Genomic DNA, 23,381 nt, shown 5'->3' with positions numbered 1-23,381 from the left:
GAAAGACTGCGGCCGTGTACTGGCGCGCGTTGGACCGATCCGCCAAGTGATGCATGACGCGGACCAATTGCAGCGTTGTCGAGTGACCGCTACGAAACCCGAATTGCTCGGGTCTGAGAAGGATGTGCGGCGACATCCTCCTCAGCAGCAGCCGCTCGAACAACTTGCCCACGTGCGACAGCAGCGTGATCGGACGGTAACTGGAGGGATTTCTCCTGTCCTTGCCGGGTTTGGGCAAGGCGATAACCTTGCCCAATTTCCAAATTCCCGGGAAGTGTCCTGTGGACAGAATGGAGTTGAACAGCCGTGTCATATATGACACGACCGTCTCAGGGAAGTGGAAAAAAGCGAGGGAGGGAATACCGTCCTCGCCCGGCGCCTTGCGCCTCTTCATCCGCTTGATGATGAGGCGCAATTCGCTGGGAGTGATGAGATCACCATCTCCCAACGGTGGCACCGGGGAGGAGAGTAGGCTTGCTACGCTCTCTTCCACCGATTGGTGGAATGCGGCCTCTGAGGGTGCAGAGTCATTTGGAGCGAACTGCCGCTCCAGCATTTCGGCCAGGATATCGGCGCGGGCCTGAGCCGAGAAGCATCGGTTGCCCCTCTCGTCCACGAGTGGACAAGTCGGGGCAGGCCGATTTGAGAGCTGGCGACAAAGCCGGTAGAGGGATACTGAGGAGGGGTCCTCGCGGGCCTCCTCGATCCTCCATAGCCAGGCATAGCCCCGGAAGGTGCTAATCTTTGTCGCCAGCTCCGCTTCCAGCTCATTAAGCTCGCGCTTTATCCTGGGACAACGAGTTGTCGCCCAGAGCCTCCTCAAGCCCCTCTTCCGGCGAATAATCGCCTTCAGATGGGCCGGGAGTATATCTCTGGGCCCGCCGCTGGGCACAAGAGTCGTCGCCTGGTCGATCGCTCCCCTGATGGAGTCAACAAGGCGGATTGCCGCATCGTCGACCCCATCAGGGGTGTTGGGGTCCTGAATCACGGAAAGGTCGACTAGTCGTCTCTTAAAGAGCTCCCAGTCGACCTTCGGTCGTAGGGGCGAGTTCGCAACCCGGGTGAGCCCCATTCCCAGTGTCACCAGGACAGGGAGATGTGGGGTACCCAGGTCGTACAGTGCCTCGATCGTTACGGGGCACCGTAGCCCCTTGAGCACACACACATCCAGCACATCGGGCTGATAGCGCGCGGCGGTCGGGATGTGTGTGGGTTCGTCGGGGCCGACCACAGAGTAGTCGCCCCTATCGGCATCTTCTAACAGCCGCCTGCCCACTGCTGAGTTAAGTCGGGAGCCCCACGCGACGTGCTTCGCGTTGAGGTCCCCGACCAGCAGAGCTGGGCGGCTGTCGTGATTCAGGGCCCGTCTTATGTCCTCAGGGTGAAATTCAGGCCCCGGGGGTCTATACGCGGCATAAATCCGCATATCCCCCCCCGAGGTGTGTACCCTCACACCGACCGATCGTGTCGATGTGAAGGACAGCAAATCCAACCGATCATGCACCACGTCCCGCCTGACGAGGGCCGCAGTGCCCCTGAACGGCCGCCCGGCAGGGGTAAGCTCGTCACGTCGGTACATGAAGTAGTTAGGAATCCTGAACGCATCCTGAGGACGTAGCTTGGTCTCGCCCAGGAGCACAACCTCTGGGTTGTACTCCCGGGCGAGAACAAGCAGGTCGTTCTTTCGGGACTTTATCCCGTCGGGGTTCCAATAAATGATGCGCAGCTCCTGGCTAGCCATTGAACTGCGCAATCATTCGGTAGAACCCCGACAGGATAGCCCCGATAGGGCTGGCGCCCGAGGCGATCTCACGGATCACTCCGGAGATCACCTCGGCCAAGTTCTCCCAGAGCGCCAGCAGCCATGCAGCAAAGCCGGCAGGCTGGGAGGCCTGTCGACCGCTGCGGCGCTCGCGCTGAGGGCGGGGGGGGAGGGGGGGGGGGCTGAGATGTGCCCGAGATGGCTGGTTGGGCCTGAGGCAGTGGGGTCGTTTCCGGTATTGAAGCCGCTTGCGAAGGGTCGATGGGGGGGTTTATATCAACCTCCATTATTAAATTTGTTGACGGGGGAGCCGATGCAGTACGAGCGTTCGCTACTGCGTCCCGTTGCGCTCTCTTCTTTAGTTTTTTTTTTTGTTTTTTAAGCCTGTTTTTTTTTGTTTTAGGACCTGGTAATTGGAGGGTTTGTACTCCAGCACGGGCTGGAGCGCTGCGTTGTGAGAGGGGCGGTCTGCTTGCAGCGTTTAGACCACGAGGGGTAGGAATGGGCATACCCCGCCGCGGAGCGTTGGCTTCAGCCATCAGCGTTGCCGCTGATGGATTGGCCTCCACTGACACGGCAGGGGGGATGGATAAGGACGGGGGAGGGGGTTGGGGTTGGGAAGATTTCCCTTTCCCTTTCCCCTTCCCCTTCGGAATGGGAGCTACAGAAGGAAGAGCTGTGTTCCCGGATCGAGGCACCAACGGCGCAGGAGGAGGCACGGTTACTCCCATCATCCTGGCCCTCTTGCGGTAGACCGCGCACCGCCTGTCGACGGCAGCGTGATCTTTCCCGCAATTGGCGCAGGAGAATGGGCCGTCCCTCGGCCTCGGGCAGTCCGCTACGACATGCTCCCCGGCACATCGAACGCAGCGGACCGCTCGGTGACAATTATTGGAGGCGTGCCCGAAGGCCTGGCAGCGATGACACTGCGCAGACCCGCGGGTTGGTCGCCATCCCTCAATCGTCACCCCCGAGATCCGTTGAGAAACTGATTGGGCTGTGTCTATGGGTTAGTTCGCTCATCGAACTCTTCGTCGTAGTCGACGAGTTCGACGAGGACGGTGACCGGTGCTGAGGGTCCTAAAAGCACCTGCCTGTGTGTGTGAATCCGGGGACTCTTGATGAGGACACTTCAATTCTAAAAGTTTTTTTATGAATGAAGGATTACTGGGGACCCAAAGGCCTTTCCAGCTTCACCAGCACAAGTGGGCGAACAAGGGCTCAGCCAGGAGGGCCGGGATTTGCTAACAACTGCCCGAGCCCCTCCGAAGGAGACCTAACAACTCAAGAGTAACTGCTTCGGGAATTAATCTACTACCGCGAACCGCGACCCGCTAGGAAGATCCGGCGAGAAACTCAACTGGCTGATGTTTAGGTTAGGTTGCACGTCGAACTCTTTGTCGAGTGGTCCCTAAGCCTGCTTCTAGTATTAGACCTGAAGGCGTCTAATGCAAGGGTGCGATAAGTTCAATACAAAACGAAGAGCGGTTTTCAAATCTCCAATGAAAATTCTACAAAAAAAAATGTTGTTTCCTCGATATAAAATGCGTTCGGTAATAAATTTTTGAGGCGCTGAACAAAAGCACACACACGTTCGACTTCATAATATTTACCTTTCATATCCCGAGGCATTGTTCGGCAGACAATGATCGATATAATGAACGCGCGGTATATTAACGTTATTACGAAGTCTGTTCACGTCGCTCTAAAATATTTATTTATTACTAGCTGACCCAGCAGACTTCGTAGTGCCTCAATCTATAAATAAAATACCTAAACTTTTGTATAAAATAAACTGAAAACAAACAAAACAAATCCGTCCGACGGGAGACACATCAAAGAAAAAACAAAATTGTTATTTTTATTTAATTCCGAGCATTTTCATATTTATCTAACCTTTTAAACCTTCCCTGGACTTCCACAAGTAATTTAAGACCAAAATTAGTCAAATCGGTCCAGCCGTTCTCGAGTTTTAGCGAGACTAACGAACAGCAATTCATTTTTATATAATACATAGTCAGGTCATAAATTCTGTCACATGTTTAATGTAAAATAATTGAAACAAGTTTATTCATTATGTAATCATTCATATACCAAAATGAACTTAACAAAACATAGATTCTTATGACACTAAAGTTTATTCAAAATGACCTCCGTGATTTTGAATACAGGCCTTCAATCTGCGCGGCCAGTCGTCTATCGCAGCACGAACGAGGTCCATGTCAATATCGGCGGCTGCCTTAATCAAGGATGTCTTGAGTGACTCCAAATTGGGATGAGGCTTTGAGCACGCCTTTTCGTCCAAGTATTGCCATATCTTGTAATCTAACGGATTCAAATCTGGACTGGAGGAGGGCCAGTCTTCGTGCCGGATGAAGTCGATTTCACGCGCCGCCAGCCAGTCTTGTGTGCTCTTCGCTCTATGAGCTGGCGCCGAATCTTGTTGGAATACCCAGTGCCTGTTATTGAACATGGTATGAGAAACAGGTACCACAAGGTTCGTCAGAACTGTATTTTGATACACAACTGCACTCGTTTTTACACCTTTCTCACAAAAATGTACCTCAGTTAAGCCCCAATAAGAAACTCCCAACCATACCATGAGCGAGGATGGAAAATGACCTCGTTGGACACGCGGAATACGGTTGCTCGCTTCTTCACTACTGTGTGCGTACACCTTATCATTTTGTTTGTTGTAGCTCTCCTCTACGGTAAAAAATTTTTCATCCGAAAAAAGAATTTCCCGATATTTTTTTCCCGCGTACCGCTTCAACAAAGCGCGGCATCTCTTCAGTCTTAGGTCCATTAGACGAGCATTCAAACGATGTCCTGTTTTTTTTTCGATATGCCCGAAGCCCTAAGTCTTCATTTAACACCCTTTTCACCGTAGTTCTGCTTAACCCCATCTGAAGGGCCAACAGTTTCTGCTTACGTTTGGGATTTCTTTGAATTCGCGCCTTCACAGCTTTTATCACTGCTGGAGTCCTAACAGACCGAGGGCGACCACTTCTTGACCTGTCATCTACACTAGAGTCTTCATTGTATCGTTTGATGGTACGATAAACGAATCTTTTGGTTATATTCAAAATTTTCAGTATGTTAAAAATTTGAATTGGCGCGTAACCGCAACGATGCAACGCAATAACTGCAACACGGTCTTCTTTAAACGTCCACTCCATATTTAAAAATGAGTAAAATTCTAAATGTATACTAATTTTATTTACATGAACAATTCGAAATTCGAATTCAATAAACTTTTTTGTGGCCAGCATTCTAAAAGAAAAGTTTTTACTGTGTGACAATACTTATGACCTGACTAGGTATATAGAAGAGAAGATATGCACAATGTTTAACTTTTTATTTCATTTTAATTGCTTTCAGCTCGTCCACCCAGAGTTTACAGCCCACCTGGTGTTAAATAGTTACTGGAGCCCATAGACATATATAACGTAAATGTCGCCACCCACCCTGAGATATGAGTTCTAAGGTATCAGTATAGTAAATACATATAGCTTTGAAACTTGCACGCAGTACTGCTATGCCTTGGAAATAGGCAGGCTAACTAGAATCAAACTATTTTTTCTTTATTGCCTTTGTTGGCAGTCGGGCATACGGCCCACCTGATGGTGAGTGGTTACCGTCGCCCATGGACTTCAGCAATGCTAGGGGCAGAGCCAAGTCGCTGACTACCATTAAGTACTACTCTCCACTAGCCTCATTTGAAGAAAGATATGTCATAGCGCTCGGGAAACACCGTGGAGGGGAGCTCATTCCAAAGCCGGATGGTACGTGGCAATAAAGATCTAAAAAAATACTAAAATCAAAGCATATTAATATATCGAAAGACGAATAATCTAATAGGTAAGACGGCCGGTATGATAGTACTAGTATGATCACGTCCGACTTCCACAATGACGAAATAGCACCGTGTTAATTGATAATCACTACATAGTATAAAACAAAGTCGCTTTCTCTGTCCCTATATCCCTATGTATGCTTAAATCTTTAAAATTACGCAACAGGTTTTGATGCGGTTTTTTCAATAGATAGAGTGATTGAAGAGGAAGGTCTATATGTATAAAACATCCATTAAATAGTGGAGAAATCAATAATAAATTACAGCTTCCGAAGAGAAGCGAGGGCGGGTCGCTGGTACAATAATATGTCTAGAAATACCGGCCCAAATATTCGATGCCGTCTGTACGTTTCTGCCGCGAACCAGTCACATGCTCCGGCATCAATAGCCGATAACATTGTCATCGACCTTGATCTCCAATGAGCCAATTAAAATAGAAAATGACGAGAGCGCATAATTTCAATCCGTCTAAACTTTCAAGAACCTTCCCATACCTACTTTGGTAATGTTACGCCGGTAAGAGTAACGTCATCTATCGCCGAATAGTCGAACGAATATCGAAGGATCTAGTAGCATCTAGAACGCTCGAGAAGCACAACGCCATCTATTGTCAGATAGCGGAAACACACAGTACTATACTTTTGTGGAATATTCTCGACGATTCTAGGGATTTCGTCTCGACTATAAAAGCGTTGCAGAGATGGCACGCAGTCAGTAATCGGAACTACTCGAAGCGAAACAGCGAACGGATCGCCTGAAGCGAAGCGGAAGAAGTGAATTGAGAATTTTAAAGTGTTTGTGAAGTGTTTTAAGTGTTCTAAGTGTTGAATACAGTTTTTAGTTGTACTTTGATAGAACATTTATTTATCCCGAACCCCAGCGCGTAACAGTAATATCCTGACAAATTCCGATCACTAAATTAATATTAACATAACATATCAAAGTATTTCTTTTTACTTTTTAAGGTACCGCGTTACTTATAAATTGCGAAAGATTGAACAGCATTCACTAACTGAAGCCATGCTACGCCACTCTCTAGAAACATAATGTAATATATTTTAGCGTTATGCTAAACAACTGTACCGTGAATATTGGCCTTAATAACTGTTTTTTATTCTGTTGACTGGAGAACGAGCTCAGAACACGAATGCTCAACCTTAAGGCGTGAGGTTTCAGTTTCAATTTAAGCTATGCCAACTATCTCACCCTTGGTTTTTTACTGGTGGTAGGACCTCTTGTGAGTCCGCGCGGGTAAGTACTACCACCCCGCCTATTTCTGCCGTGAAGCAGTAATGCGTTTCGATTTGAAGGATGGGGCAGCCGTTGTAACTATACTGAGGCCTTAAAACTTATGTCTCAAGGTGGGTGGCGCATTTACGTTGTAGATGTCTATGGGCTCCAGTAACCACTTAACACCAGGTGGGCCGTGAGCTCATCCACCCATTTAAGAAAAGAAAAAAAAATGGTAACCGGAACTCATGAAGTCGTCGTGGCCTAAAGGATAAAACTCCCGGTGCATTTGTATGTAGCGATGCATCGGTGTTCGAATCCCACCGGCAATACAACGACTTATATACGACTTCAAGTCTACCCCGTCTTTTATTAAAGTATCAAAAATACCCTCAAGTTCCAAACGTTTTGAAAATCCTTCCGTGTTTGATTCACCTCAAATTTGACCACGGTTCGTATTCGACTTCATTAATAATCTGCCATTGACGGGACTTTATTAATCATTGCGTATATTCTGCATCGTTTCACGAGAGGAGTCGGGGGTTTCGCTGTGTTATGTTATTGGAATCTACCCCCTGTGTCTTTTTACTGATTGTAGGACCCAGTGTGAGTCCGCACAAACCACTAGTCCGCCTATTTCTCCCGCGAAGTGGTCGAATGTCCTGGTTTGATGAGTGGCAAAGCCGTTACTACACAATTGAGTATGATGTTGTTACGCGCTGGGGTTAAGGATGAATAAAATTCTACCAAAGTGTAAACTTAAAACTGTATTTGCACTTAGAATAATTAAAACACTTTAAAATACTCAATTCACTTCTTCCGCTTCGCTTCAGGTGATCCGTTCGCTGTTTCCCTTCGAGTAGTTCCGATTACGAACTAGCTGCGTGCCATTCCTGCAACGCTTTTATAGTCGATACGACATCCCTTAAATCGTCGAGAACGTTCCTCACAAGTCGAGTACCTTCGATGTGTGTTTCGGCTATCTGACTTCGCGAGCGTTCTAGATGTTCCTAGATCCTTCGATACTCTTTCGGCGTAACAATATCATGTTTCAACGTGGATGAAGAAGACATTCAGTCCGGTGAGCAGATAACACTTGGTGGGCCGTAAGGAAGCTATGAATTAACCGAACTGTGGTCGAGCTTGACGTGATCAACTCAGGAGGGATTTTCAAAACGTTTGAATTCACAGTTTATATTTTAACCCTTTGAGATGTGAGCTCTAAATTTTAATGGCTATTCGGATCCTCGCTCTCTACTCTCGGTCCTTTTAGGTTTTAGCCCACTTAGTTTCTCGCCGGACCTTATCAGTGGGTCGCGTTTCCGATCCAGTGGTAGATTCTGCGAAGCACGGCTCTTGCTAGGGTTCGTGTTATCAACATCGTCAGGTTTGAGCCCCTTGAGCTCACCTACTAGATAAAGTCACGCTGATATGGTCTCTCTAGACCATCAGCTTAAGTAGAAAAAAAAATGGTTTTAGCTATTCCAAGGACCGATCACCGCTCTCGTCAAAAGTGACAAATGGTTGGACTTGCAACATAAGCCCACTGAGTTTCTCGCCGGATCTTCTAAATGGGTCGCGATTTCGGTCCGGTTGTAGATTCTGCGAAGTATTGCTCTTGCTAGGGCAGATGCTAGCAAAGTCTTTCAGGCTAAGCTCCGTGAGTTCGCATACCAGTCACGACGAAGCCAAAATATCTACAGACAGACTGGTGGTAGGACCTCTTGTGAGTCCCCGCGGGTAGTTACCACCGCCCTGCCTATTACTGCCGTGAAGCAATAAAGCATTTTGGTTTGAAGGGCGGGGCAGCCGTTGTAACTATATTGAGATCTTAGAACTTATATCTCAAGGTGGGTGGCGCATTACGTTGTAGATAAACCAGTTAACACCAGGTGGGCTGTGAGCTCGTCTACCCATCTAAGAGGTAGACCAAAAAATCTGTATATAGTATTAAAAATTTCTTATACAAGAGAGCTAGCACCAGAGTTGCGTTTATATCTGTAACATGAGAACATGTTAACGTTAATGTAACGAGGTATGAAGCTAAACCAAATGTCCAAGTACCAGACTACGGGACATTACAAAAAGTAATACAACATTTCTTGTGTGCTAATAAAAACATAATACGCTGGAATGTGTCTTCCTCGTGTAAGCTTACGTCATTGCACTTGGATCATCAAAGTTTTGGATGTGGCATAACGATTTTTTGAAAAACTTTCTTAAATGAATGCAATGGATTTAAAAATATCGAGTGACAACGCTTATTGAACGCTGTGACCCGCAGCAAAACGTGAGCTCGGAAACTCAAATACATGACAATACTCCCTGTCTTTTAATTTGAACTCATAATTAAGTTTTTGTATAACGCCTTAGTTATATATCTGGCTTAATGAATAAAAACGTAAAAAAATCAGTGTTTTAATCCTGAGTGTTTGTTAAAAGCACTTTAATATCGTAAAAACTTTTTTAACGATTCGGAATGCAGTTTTCTCACAGTAGAATCGGCAAGAAATACTAGGTAAAGGGCTTGCCTCTCTACCAATACGGGTAGCACGTAACATTTATCAAACTATATAAAGTGAGTATGAGGCGGTAGCGGTGTTTAGCGGTAGGCAGCGGCTTGGCTCTGCCCCTGGCATTGCTGAAGTCCATGGGCGACGGTAACCACTCACCATCAGGTGGGCCGTACACTCGTCTGCCTACGAGGGCAATAAAAAAAAAATTGAATAAAGCACTGAGCACTGACCAAAGATCTGTTCAGTTTTTTATTTATTGCATACATGAGTGGGCGTGCTCACAGGCCACCTGGTCTTAAGTGGTTACCGGAGCCCATAGACATCTACAACGTAAATACCGCCACCCATCTAGAGATATGAGTTCTAAAGTCTCCGTATAGTTACAACGGCTGCCCCACCCTTCAAACCGACACGCATTACTACTTCACAGCAGAAATAGGCAGGGTACTGGTACCTACCCATGCGGACTCACAAGAGGACCTACCAACAGTAAAAATATCTCCTTAACTTAACCAGGTGTACCCATAGGCATTAAAACAGAACCGTTGCCTATCTCGACACATCCACAAATATGTTTCGTTAATCCATGGCACTGTTCGAGATCTCATTAGGGCGAGCTAACGAGTGAAGCTTATTGGCCGGCGAGCCCTGAAAGTTAACCCTTGCGCCGTAACCTCGTTTCTGTTTCAGAGCTTTTATGAGAAAATTAAGAGCTTATTTTTTGTCGAATATACAACATTCTAAATACTCATCTAATACTTGATGCGACCTGAGATTGAATCGAGTTAAATTTTTTACTCAAAAATTTTGGAGCAATGCGTCCTCCCGAAATCAAAGTTGCTTGTGGCAATCTCCTTCTGTGAAGTTGCTGCACAGTTGATACACCAACTAGTCGATTAGTAAATCCATTGGTACGTAGAATCACGGACAAGAAACCACCGTCGGACAGATTATAGCAAAAGTAATCGATTCAAGTTAATTACCTTAATGAAAACCAATCTGTGGTATAATCTAGATTATAAATAATCTATGTTCGAACATCATACAGATTCGTATAGTATTTTTTGTGTAAAAGACTAACAAACTTCCAACCGACCTCAAAAACTTTCGCTTTTATAATATTACTAGCGACCCGCCCTCGCTTCGCTTCGGAAACATTAAAACACACATGAAACCAAAAAAATAAAATATTTTTTTTATTTTTAAAAGTAGCCTATGTTCATCAGGGCCAATGTCGGCTTCTAATGGAAAAAGAATTTTTCAAATCGGTCCAGTAGTTTCGGAGCCTATTCGAAACAAACAAACAAACAAACAAATCTTTCCTCTTTATAATATTACATTATAAGTATAAGTATAAGTATAGACTTACTATTCAAGCCCGGGCCGCGATCTTTGATTTGCCTATAACCCGATAGGTATTAAACCTCACAAGATCTACACAACCTCACAAGCCTATTTCTACCGTGAAGCAGTAATGCGTTTCGGTTTGAAGGGCGGGGCAGCCGTTGTAACTATACTTGAGACCTTAGAACTCATGTCTCAAGGTGGGTGGCGCATTTACGTTGTAGATGTCTATGGGCTCCAGTAACCACTTAACACCAGGTGGGCTGTGAGCTCGTCCACCCATCTAAACAAAAAAAAAAAAGGGCGCCGACTAGTTAATTTTTTTTTATTGCTTTGAGGCGTAAACGAGCTCACAGCCCACCGGGTGTTAAGTGGTTAAGCAATAAAAGTAACGAACAATCGATACTGCGGCGCTGATCTTCCATCTATTATACAAGACTGATATGGATGCTTCGTCCAAAGATGAGTGACATTAATCATATTGTAGTGTTTCTAGGCTGCAGTAACCACTTCACAGCAGGCGGGACGTGAACTATGTCTCGTGTTAAAAGACCTTCTTTACGTCCTTATGAGCTATAACTTCGCTTAGCGGTCAAAGCTAATTTTCAAATCGATTACCCAATTCCAGAAATCTTATCTTATCTTATCTCATACCTTTAAAAGAGCAATTCTTGTATATTAATATAATGTATATAATCTGAATCTCGGAAACGGCTTCAACGATTTTCATCAAATTTAGTATACAGGGGATTTCGGGGGCGATAAATCGATCTAGCTACGATTTATTTTCAGTACCTAAATGTTGTTTTATTCGTGTTTTCAATAATCAACTCTTCCCGACATCTATTGGCGAATAAGAATACTATTTTTGCAACTAACCGCTTTAAAGACACAACAAGATGGCGTTATCAAGAAATCGGTCATCGTCTAGTGATTCTTAAAAGACAAGTCGATTGGATTCCGAATATCAAACTTTTACCGAACAGCCGAGCCTATCCGATATGTCAATAAACTTTCAAAGTATCGAAAATGTATATTCGACGTGAAAGTGTTTACCAAATTTTACCTTTGAGATTTCATTTCACGTAAACGTATTCGCCGTCACGTACGGAACGCGATGAGGCGTGACAACGTTTGTCTCATCTTTGTAGACATCTGCGAAGCGACATCCAGGATAGGATTGCAAAGCCGAGGAGATACGATATCTGGTTTATCCCATTTCTTAGACATTAAAGATGCTTCGTGAGAACAGTGTGTGTGTCTGTGTGTGTGCGACTCTAAATGACCTCAAACGAAAATAAATTCCGAATTCCTTTACAAAATCATAACATTAAAAGCGTAATTGGATTTTCGCGATTAATTCGTAATTTTATTATGTCATGACATATTTACAGAGGATTTTTAATAAACTACATAAATAGTTTAAAATCGGTACATAATCCGTTTAGTTTTTTTTTATTGCTTAGATGGGTGGACGAGCTCACATCCCACCTGATGTTAAGTGGTTACTGGAGCCCATATACATCTACAATGTAAATGCGTCACCCACCATGAGATATAAGTTCTAAGGTCTCAGTATAGTTACAACGGCTGCCCCACCCTTCAAACCGAAACGCATTACTGCTTCATGGCAGAAATAGGCGGGGTGGTGGTACCTACCCGTGCGGTCTCACAAGAGATCTTACCACCAGTAGTTAGAAGGAATAAAAATATACCTAGTCAGGTCATAAGTATTGTCACACAGTAAAAACTTTTCTTTTAGAATGCTGGCCACAAAAAAGTTTATTGAATTCGAATTTCGAATTGTTCATGAAAATAAAAATGTATACTTTTAGAATTTTACTCATTTTTAAATATGGAGTGGACGCTTAAAGAAGACCGTGTTGCAGTTATTGCGTTGCATCGTTGCGGTTACGCGCCAATTCAAATTTTTAACATACTGAAAATTTTGAATATAACCAAAAGATTCGTTTATTGTACCATCAAACGATACAATGAAGACTCTAGTGTAGATGACAGGTCAAGAAGTGGTCGCTCTCGGTCTGTTAGGACTCCAGCAGTGATAAAAGCTGTGAAGGCGCGAATTCAAAGAAATCCCAAACGTAAGCAGAAACTGTTCGCCCTTCAGATGGGGTTAAGCAGAACCACGGTGAAAAGGGTGTTAAATGAAGACTTAGGGCTTCGGGCATATCGAAGAAAAACAAGACATCGTTTGAATGCTCGTCTAATGGACCTGAGACTGAAGAGATGCCGCGCTTTGTTGAAGCGGTACGCGGGAAAAAAATATCGGGAAATTCTTTTTTCGGATGAAAAAATTTTTACCGTAGAAGAGAGCTACAACAAACAAAATGATAAGGTGTACGCACACAGTAGTGAAGAAGCGAGCAACCGTATTCCGCGTGTCCAACGAGGTCATTTTCCATCCTCGCTCATGGTATGGTTGGGAGTTTCTTATTGGGGCTTAACAGAGGTACATTTTTGTGAGAAAGGTGTAAAAACGAATGCAGTTGTGTATCAAAATACAGTCCTGATGAACCTTGTGGAACCTATTTCTCATACCATGTTCAATAACAGGCACTGGGTATTCCAACAAGATTCGGCGCCAGCTCATAGAGCGAAGAGCACACAAGACTGGCTGGCGGCGCGTGAAATCGACTTCATCCGGCATGAAGACTGGCCCTCCTCCAGTCCAGATTTGAATCCGTTAGATTACAAGATATGGCAACACTTGGAGGAAAAGGCGTGCTCAAAGCCTCATCCCAATTTGGAGTCACTCAAGACATCCTTGATTAAGGCAGCCGCCGATATTGACATGGACCTCGTTCGTGCTGCGATAGACGACTGGCCGCGCAGATTGAAGGCCTGTATTCAAAGTCACGGAGTCATTTTGAATAAACTTTAGTGTCATAAGAATCTATGTTTTGTTAAGTTCATTTTGGTATATGAATGGTGACATAATGAATAAACTTGTTTCAATTATTTTACATTAAACATGTGACAGAATTTATGACCTGACTAGGTATTTTTTAATAAGAAATAAAAATCTTATATTTTTTATTTTGTATTAATTTATTTACTATCTCTATCACGATTTTTGCATACGGCGCTTCTGGTAATATGTGGTTAGCGTAACTCCTGGACGTTAGTAATCCCTGGGGTAAAGCCAAGTTTCCGCGAACCTCGTTTAGGGGAAAATATGTCATAGCGCTCGGGAAACACCGTGGAAGAGAAATTCATTAGAAAGTCGGATAAAAAAGCAATTTTGGGAGGATCATCATCTAATCTAATTTGTTTGTGTTAAGCTTCGTTATGTCGTCATTTCTTTTCATAGATCTTCTTTTCTATTCCCTACCTAATCATGGGCAGCTTTAGCGGACATTCCAACTACGCGCGGACCGGTAGATAGTTTTTCGCCTACATTAATATGTCCTAAATAAAGAAAAAAAATAGTAGAATCCGGTATGTCTGTACAATTATGAAAAGTAATAAAAAAAGAGGGTAACTCAAGAAAACCAGATAATAAGCCAACGATTTCTAAAATTATTTTCTGTTTGTTTGTTGGCGATACTACTTGGCAACTTCTGTTATTAGTGTTTTTTTTTTTATTGGTTAGATGGATGGACGAGCTCACAGCCCGCCTGGTGTTAATTGGTTACTGGAGCCCATAGAAATCTACAACGGAAATGCGCCACTAACCTCGAGATATAAGTTCTAAGGTCTCAGTATAGTTACAACGGCTACCCCACCCTTCGAACCGAAACGCATTACTGCTTCACAGCGGAAATAGGCGGGGTGGTGGTACCTACCCGTGCGGACTCCCAAGAGGTCCTACCACCAGTGATTACGCAAATTATAATTTTGCGGGTTTGATTTTTATTACACGATGTTATTCCTTCACCGTGGAAGTCAATCGTGAACATTTGTTGAGTACGTATTTCATTACAAAAATTGGTACCCGCCGGCGGGATTCGAACACCGTTGCATCGCTCAACACGAATGCACCGGACGTCTTATCTTTTAGGCCACGACTACTACAGAGTGTCGAACGAGTGTCTATCTATACAGGAATTAATTTGAAGCATAATTGAATAGGATATCACAATATTTATCGTATTGTAAATTTTAATATATTTGGGATTTCTAACACTTAATACAAGTAATATTAATAATTTTAAAGTAACTGTGTCTGTCTGTCGCGATATCGTGCCAGGACCAATGAATTGATTTTTAAGAAGATCGGTATGAGAATAGTTTGAGCCCTGGAAAAGAATCTTCTCATCTCGATGATGTGTTTCCTATTAACTCTTAAATCCTTGTAAGTAAATAAAACATGAGTAGCAAAATATTTTCTTGCGATTCTCTTTGATTCCATACAATATGTGAGGCTCCATTCCAATTGTCGTGATATGGTAGACTCATTTTACCACCGCGCCACCCACCACTGGAGCAGAATTTGTCTCCGCTTTCTGAAACTGCTCTGTTCGGATGCTCACTGACGGTTATAGTTTTATGTAATACTAGCTGACCCGGCAGAGTACGTAGTGCCTCAATCGATAAATAAAAGACCTAACTTTTGTATAAAATAAACTCAAAAAAAACAAAAGGAATCCATCCGACGGGGGACACATCAAAGGAAAAACAAAATTGTTATTTTTATTTAATTCCGAGCATTTTCATATTTATCTACCTTTTAAACCTTTGAAACCTTCCCTGGACTTCCACGAATACTTCAAGACCAAAATTAGACCAATCGGTCCAGCCGTTCTCGAGTTTTAGCGAGACCAACGAACATCAATTCATTTTTATATATAGAGATAGTTTTTTAAAAACCAGTTTCCTTCGAGTTAAAAATGTTAAAATGATAATCATGAAGGCAAGCACCTCTTTATCTGTTTTCAGGTCTTGGCAGCCCTGGCTGTGTCTCTGGCGCCATTCTCAGCTGGTCTCGGTAAGGGCTACAGTTCTCCGGCCATCGCATCTCTTCAAGGACCTGGAGCCAATGCCACCAGAAGGGATTTCCAGTTGACCGACCAGCAGGCGAGCTGGCTAGCATCACTGTCCTTTCTTGGTAAGTAAATAAATAAATAAATAAACAAATCTCTATATATAAAAATGAATTGCTGTTCGTTAGTGTCGCTAAAACTCGAGAACGGCTGGACCGATTTGGTTAAATTTGGTTTTGAATTATTTGTGTTAGTCCAGAGAAGGCTTAAAAGGTAGATAAATATGAAAATGCTCGGAATTAAATAAAAATAACAATTTTGTTTTCTCTTTGATGTGTCCCCCGTCGGACAGATTCCTTTTGTTTGTTTTAAGTTTATTTTATACAAAAGTTTAAGTATTTTATTTATCGATTGAGGCACTACGAAATCTACCGGGTCAGCTAGTAGATAAATAAATATTTACTAACAATCATTAACTGGTCCCGTGCTAAGTTCGTAAAGAACTTGTGTTACAGGTACCAGATAACGGAAATAAATGTAAGATTTTTATTATACACATACATATACTTAATATACATCCATAACCCTGGAAAAGATATTTATATTTATCATACAAATATTTTCCCTTGGCGGGATTCGAATCCGCGACCCCCTTGTGTAGTGACCATGTCACTTACCACTACACCGTTAAAGTTAGGAATAGTTCCTAAATCACATAATAAGCGGTGCATAGTAAGCTATGGAATTGCAAATGTGAAAAGCGTGAAAAAAAAAAAAAAAAAAAATGCGTTGGCCGGGAATCGAACCCGGATCAACTGCTTGGAAGGCAACTATGCTGACCATTACACCACCAACGCTGTTACAAGAGCCACAGTCCAAGTGAACCGAATCAAACAATCGACAAATCATTTAAAATTAAAGTCGACATTTACACAAATGCTTACAATTAAAAATGTATTGTCATAATCGAAAAGTGAGAGGCTATTTGGTTTAAGTGATATTTTGCTTAACACGCGACATTTATCATTATAATTAAAGGTGCGTTTTATTTGGTATTAGCATCAACAGTTCAATGATTTTAATTGAACATCACTTAAGTTTACCTCATTGAAATAGCTGAAAAAGTTTTTTTGTTATGATGTAACTATACTGAGACCTTAGAACTTATATCTCAAGGTGTGTGGCGCATTTACGTCGTAGATGTCTATGGGCTCCAGTAACAACTTAACACCAGGTGGGCTGTGAGCTCGTCCACACATCTAGGCAATAAAAAAAAAGATATTTTTTCCAAATTTTAAACTTTAAATAGCCCTCCTGTAAAGATGCAAAAACGTCGCTTAAAACAAAGAGCTTTTCACGTCTCGATATGATTGAAATAAATTTCTTTGGAATCTTAGATAAACTTTTTTACATACACAATTGTAGAAGGCTCAAACGGAGAGAGCAGGAGGAGCAATATAAGTAAACATATTATAACAAAAATGGCTTTAACAATTTTCTCGCTTTTTTTATTGCCCTTGTAGGCAGGCACTCGAGCATACGGCCCACCTGATGTTGAGTGGTTACCGTCGCCCATGGACATCAGCAATGCCAGGGGTAGAGCCATGCCGTACCGTACCGTTAAGTATTCTCCACAAGCGTCGTTTGAAGAAGAACATGTCATAGCGCTCGGGAAACACCGTGGAGGGGAGCTCATGCCAAAGCCGGATAGTACATGGCAAAAAAGATCTCTGCGCATTGTGGATGAACGCAGTGGCTCCAGGTTAGTATGGATGAAATCTACTCTGGTTAAAGGTGCGCTCTTCGGTGGAATGGCCGGTGGCGCAGCTATGAGGCACGGGAGACGCCGCGTCCTCTCCTTAGCAGCAGCCCCATGCAGTCTATCCTGGCTGCTGACAGTACTGGCCACGTCAGTCAGGATGATGTGCATTACTGCCTTCCTCGGAGGGTTTTGCTGCTCCATACTAACCATGCTATCACAGGTACGTGCGCTAGTATTATTCGTCCTGGTCTGGTCTTAATCAGGTATCTAAACTCATTAAGGATAGTTCCAGTCACCGTCCTCGTCGAATCCGTCGCTTGTGACGAAGGGCTCGACGAGCGAATTAACCCATAGACACAGCCCACTGAGTTTCTCGCCGGATCTTCTCAGTGGTTCGCGTTTCCAATCCGGTGGTAGATTCTGCGAAGCACTGCTCTTGTTAGGGTCAGTGTTAGCAACACTCCGGTTTGAGCCCCGTGAGCTCACCTACTAGTTAAGGTTACGCTGAAATAGCCTCTCAAGGCTAGCTCTAAGGTAGGAATAAAAAAAAATGATTTTAATAGTAAGCTATATTTTACAAGAGCAAGCTATATTTTACAAACAAAAAAAAGTATAGTTACTCTCCTTATTTTCTTTATTTATTGCTTAGGTGGATGGACGAGCTCACGGCCCACCTGGTGTTAAGTAGCTACCGGTGCCCATAGACATTTACAACATAAACGTCGCCACCTACCTTGAGATATGAGTTCTAAGGTATCAGTATGGTTACAACGGCTGCCCCCACTTCAAACCGAAACGCATTACTGCTTCACGGCAGAAATAGGCAGCATGTTGGTACCTGCCCGTGCGGACTCACAAGACGTCCTACCAACAGTAATGCGCAATTATAATTTTGCGGGTTTTGATTTTTACTACGCGATGCTATTCCTTCACCGTGGAAGTCCATAGTGAACGTGAAAAATTGGTACTTTCCTGCGGGATTTGAACACCGCGGTGTATTGTGCTAAATACGAATGCACTGGACGTCTGATCTTTTAGGCCACGACGACTTCTTCTTCTCATATCTTTAATATTTATTTTAAAGTGAAGGCCTTAAGTGTCTCGCGACATATATAGGCAGGATGGTGATACCAATCCGTGTAGGCTTGCCACAAAGTGCCGCTAAAGCCCATCAGAAGTTTTGTCACACGATTCTCTCACTGATGTCCCAATTTATCCAACTTAACAATTCACTGACGAGATAATACACGAGGATAATCATTCATTTAAACTTAAGCAGGCTTACCCTAATTTTCTACGAGAAATTAATCAAGCGAATCAAAACCTTAAATTCTGTAACAAGATACGAAGTTAGCTTAGCTGATATGACAGGATTTTCGCTGAAGTCGCTACAACGGAAATTGTTTCTTATTGTTCGGCGGAAGAAGGGAAATTGCCTTGGCAAATAATTTTGAAAACTAATTTCGGAGCCCGCATGTTTCCGAAGCGATCTGTACGGTGACCATTCAGTTTTGACAGGGAAATACTTTCCCAACTTTCACATTTCAATAAGCGTACTTAGCAATTACGCCATAACTATACATATAATAATAAAAAATTGATAAACTGTATAGTGCAATGGATATTAATAATTCAAGTTTAACAATATTTGCTATGTGTATATGCATTACTATAATTCTCATGTTGTATTTGTTATTTTAGCTGTTCTACACACACTCATCACTTTTAATTATTAATCTCATAATCCTCTCGCAAGTCTGCTGGAAGAGATTTCTTAAAGAAATAAGCAGTGCTTTTGTACATAATTTTCCTATTACTCTGTACTATGTCTTCTTTTTTGTGTGTACATAAATAAATAATTAAATAAAATAAAAAATATTTGTACAATAAAATATTACAGACTTAAATAATGATGGTTTTTATGGAGCGGAGATGTTGTGTGGTTCAAACGTAGGCAAACGTTCTAACTCCATATATATTTGAGTTAGCTTTTAAGCTACCAATAATATTAAAAAACTCGCACTAACCACACTGGTGCTTTTCATATGGTCACATTTTTCTTTATCAACATCGCACCAGTCTTTGTATGCATATTTAATAGCTACGACTGCATAGATGATTTGCTCACTGAGTTTCTCGCGGGACCTTCTCAGTGGGTCGCGTTTCCGATCCGATGGTAGATTCTGCGAAATACTGCTCTTGCCAGTGTTAGCAACACTCCGGCTTGAACCCCGTGAGCTCACCTACATGTTAGGGCGAAGCTGAAATAGTCTCTCAAAGCTATCAGCATAATTAGGAAAAAAAAATAGATGATAGTTATACTAATTTTGTGCAAATTGGTTTTCTTCTTTGTTAAAATTTATGTATTGCGTTAATTACAGGTGTACATCAGTGAAATCTCAGTGCCTGACATAAGAGGATGTCTGAGCGCGGTTTTGAAGATCGTCGGCCATCTTGGAGTACTCTTTAGCTTCACTATAGGAGCGTATTTGGATTGGCAACAATTAGCTCTGTGCATTTCTGCTGCTCCGCTACTACTCTTCTGTACAGTTCTATATATCCCGGAGACCCCTAGCTATCTTGTTCTGATCGGTAAAGACGAAGAAGCTTACAAAAGTCTTCTATGGCTACGAGGTCCTGATTCAGATGTTGCACAGGAACTGGCCACGATTCGAACTAATGTGTTAGCTAGCAAGAATTTCAGTCAACGCCACCAAATATCCAATGGTCAATTGTTTAGTTCTCTTGACGCTAGGACCATGAATCGGTTGCTTGGGCCCATCATTGTGACCTGCGGTCTGATGATGTTCCAAAGACTGTCTGGAGCCCACGCATTTTCGTTCTACGCCGTACCGATTTTCAGGAAGACATTTGGAGGTATGAACCCACACGGAGCGGCCATTGCTGTGTCCTTTGTCCAATTACTGGCCTCTTGTCTCTCTGGGTTGCTCATCGATACTGTGGGTAGGCTGCCACTGTTAATACTCAGTTCTGTGATGATGTCAATGGCATTAGCCGGCTTCGGGAGTTACGCTTACTATGAAGAGGTCCACCGTAACCAGAGAATACAAAGCGTTATGTTCCATCAGACCGATGGTCAAAACGATTGGATCCCGCTTTTATGCGTTCTGGTATTCACAATTGCCTTCTCACTAGGAATGAGTCCTATATCATGGTTATTAATCGGGGAATTATTTCCCCTCGAATACCGGGCGTTTGGAAGCGCAATGGCAACAGCTTTTAGCTATCTGTGCGCGTTCGTAGGAGTCAAGACCTTTGTGGATTTCCAACAGGCGCTAGGACTCCATGGGGCGTTCTGGTTATACGCATCAATTAGTGTGGGGGGATTGTGTTTTGTGGTCTGTTGCGTGCCGGAGACTAAAGGGAAGGATCTCGATGAAATGGACCCGAATTATGTACAAAGTTTGTCCCCTAAAAGGTAGAGTGGGGGTGATCGGTCGTGTTTTCTTGATGGTTTAATAGACGGAGTTTTGATTGGAAAATTAACAAGAATATGATTAGATTTAGATAACGAAGATTGTTTTTTTGAAGGTTTAAGAAAGCAGGGTCTATTTTATCTTTAAGGAAACACGATCACACGATAATCGGTAGACATACCCTTGTTCCAATCCACCGCAAATTTTGGCTGTGCTTTATTATCCAATGAAAATATTTATTTCGAGCCACATGTTTTGTGGAAATATATATGTATAGATATAAGTAATGAAGACATTGATATTTATATAGGTAATTGAACTTATATAGTGGTACAGATTTTAATGAAATTATTTCTTGTTTTGGTTTTACTGTTTATGCTAATAGTTCTAATGAAAAATAATTGCAATGTCCTTAAAAGTTGGTACTTAATTCTTTGAAAGTTAAATTTACGTTATAAGCAGATTGTTTTATGTAATGTACGTTGTATATGTAATTTTGTAATTATTGACAATGATATTACCAACGGCGTAGATGAAGAATTAGCGACCTGTTTCTAATTGAATTTACTTTTAGTTTTAGTGTATCGTTCTCCTGATTATTACGACTTTTTAATTTTAAATATTTATTTAGGTATAAGTTAAAACGTTAGATAAATCATACCTTACCCGCATATCAAAGTTCATATCATAAAATTTTATTTCATCGATATTGTCATGAAAATATGTAATTTTAGATGTGAATTAGGTATATAAAATAGTATATGTTTTTTTAAATAAAATCATTTTTCCATATTTTAGCAGGCAATCACATTATAAATATATATAGATAAATACAGCGGTCCACTTTTTACCTCTTCCTGTACTAAATCTAGTGAATTAGTTCAAAAAATGTATTTTCCAAAATTTTATTCATTATTCTCCTTCGATGTAATTATAAATATTAAGTATGAGCTTTCCTAATTAATGAACGACAATAATAAGACAATAATAATACTTTAAGCGAAAATCACTATATACTGTTTTTAAATTTTCAAATTAAGATAATTAATTTAGTTTAATAAATTATAATAGATTTTTAGAGTGTATTAGCTAATTATTATTAGATAGAGAAAGAAATGCTTCGTTTTAGTGATGACCGTAAATTGTTGCTCAGTACTATTGAATGTTTAGTATTAATGAGGCAGCTATGAGCATAAGGAATTATGTTTCTCTTATTCGATCGCTCCTACAAAAGATGTTTTTTTTATTGCCCTTGTTGGCAGACGAGATACGGCCCACCTGATGGTGAGTGGTTACCGTCGCCCAAGGACTTCAGCAATGCCAGGGGCAGAGCCAAGCCGCTGCCTACAAATTGTTCAGGTTGTCCACGTTCCTATGGGTATATAAAAAAATGGTCCTTTGTAAGACCTATCAGTGTGCTTAGTGCGAGCTTTTTAAATTCTCAATCGCGTAAAAGTTATTTCAAATTTGTATGGACTTGGAAAAGCGCCCCTAGCAACAAACATAGGGACGCTGTTCCAATTCCATAGGCTCCAACTAAGCACACATCGTCTTCTCGCATTAAAACTGTAAAATCTCAAAACTTACTAATTTTACAGGAGAGTGTTTTAAAAGTTTAACATGTGACATTTTTAATATTAATCATCTTTGCAACATTTATTTTTTACCAGTTACATTATCTGTATTTTAAAGTAAGATAAAATTATGTATTAATTTTGTTTTAATAATAGTCAAAATATAGTTAAATAAATAAAAAATGAAACTAAACTACGCTCTTTTGAGAGTATTTACGAGAAAAATACTGGTGATACCAAATGATTCCGCATATTAACTCAATTTCGAATATTTTTGGAAATTGTACACTTTTAATGCGATAAGACGACATGTCTCATACGGAAGCTGAAGAAGTCCATTCTTGCATCGAAAAGTCTGAAGTCTCTAAATAATGAGGCCTCAAGCAATATGTTAAAAGTATACGTGAATCCAAATGATCGGCACTTGTTTGATGATATTAAGTCAACGTATTGCCGATCACTTCGAGAATGTTCTATTATTCGTGAAAAAATTCCTCAGGCAAATCTCATTGTGTGACCAAACGGATACGTCTTCTCTGTACCAGAGCATTTTGTAAAGATAACTTTTTGAGTAGCCTCAAGACTATTGGTAGAGTTAAAAATATGACAATAATTAATAATGTTTAAGTGACATTAGATATTGTAATTGAATTGTTTTAATTATATTTTCCTTCCCTGGCTTTGTTGGCTTTTGGCGTTTAAGGATTTTAAAATTGTCAAAAATATAATTAAAATAGTATTAAGGTTAGAGTTTCGAAAAAAAATGAAATTTCTCATTGAAATAACTTTGGATTAGGATAAAGATAGTCAATTTTGTCCTATGATTGTTTTGAACGTGCCATAAGGGCGAAAGACCAAAATATATATTATACAAAACCATCCTTCATGTTCAAAGAAAATTTTATTGTGTGAATAGAAAATAGTTGGTATAGGTATCTAAATATTTATTGTATTAAT

At 41.7% G+C, this 23,381-nt stretch overlaps 1 protein-coding gene and 1 non-coding gene across 2 annotated transcripts in view; one reads left to right on the top strand and one right to left on the bottom strand.

Moving 5' to 3' along the window:
• The window catches only part of LOC114249828 (facilitated trehalose transporter Tret1), a 28,738-nt gene extending 5,592 nt beyond the window's left edge, over positions 1-23,146 (top strand). The window contains exons 2-4 of the mRNA XM_028183533.2: positions 15,608-15,776; positions 17,446-17,633; positions 19,795-23,146. Of these exons, the coding sequence (XP_028039334.2) occupies positions 15,608-15,776; positions 17,446-17,633; positions 19,795-20,856 (1,419 nt within the window). The 3' untranslated portion in view covers positions 20,857-23,146. The remainder of the gene's footprint in view (positions 1-15,607; positions 15,777-17,445; positions 17,634-19,794) is intronic.
• Positions 16,437-16,508, bottom strand: TRNAG-UCC (transfer RNA glycine (anticodon UCC)). Its single transcript has one exon. It is a non-coding gene; the product is annotated as a tRNA-Gly (tRNA).
• Positions 23,147-23,381: the final 235 nt, after the last annotated feature.

This window comes from Bombyx mandarina, chromosome 28 (assembly GCF_030267445.1).
Source record: "Bombyx mandarina strain Sakado chromosome 28, ASM3026744v2".
NCBI classification, from domain to species: domain Eukaryota; kingdom Metazoa; phylum Arthropoda; class Insecta; order Lepidoptera; family Bombycidae; genus Bombyx; species Bombyx mandarina.
The sequence above is the reverse complement of the archived record's forward strand: the minus strand, read 5'-3'. Positions and strand labels throughout refer to the sequence as shown.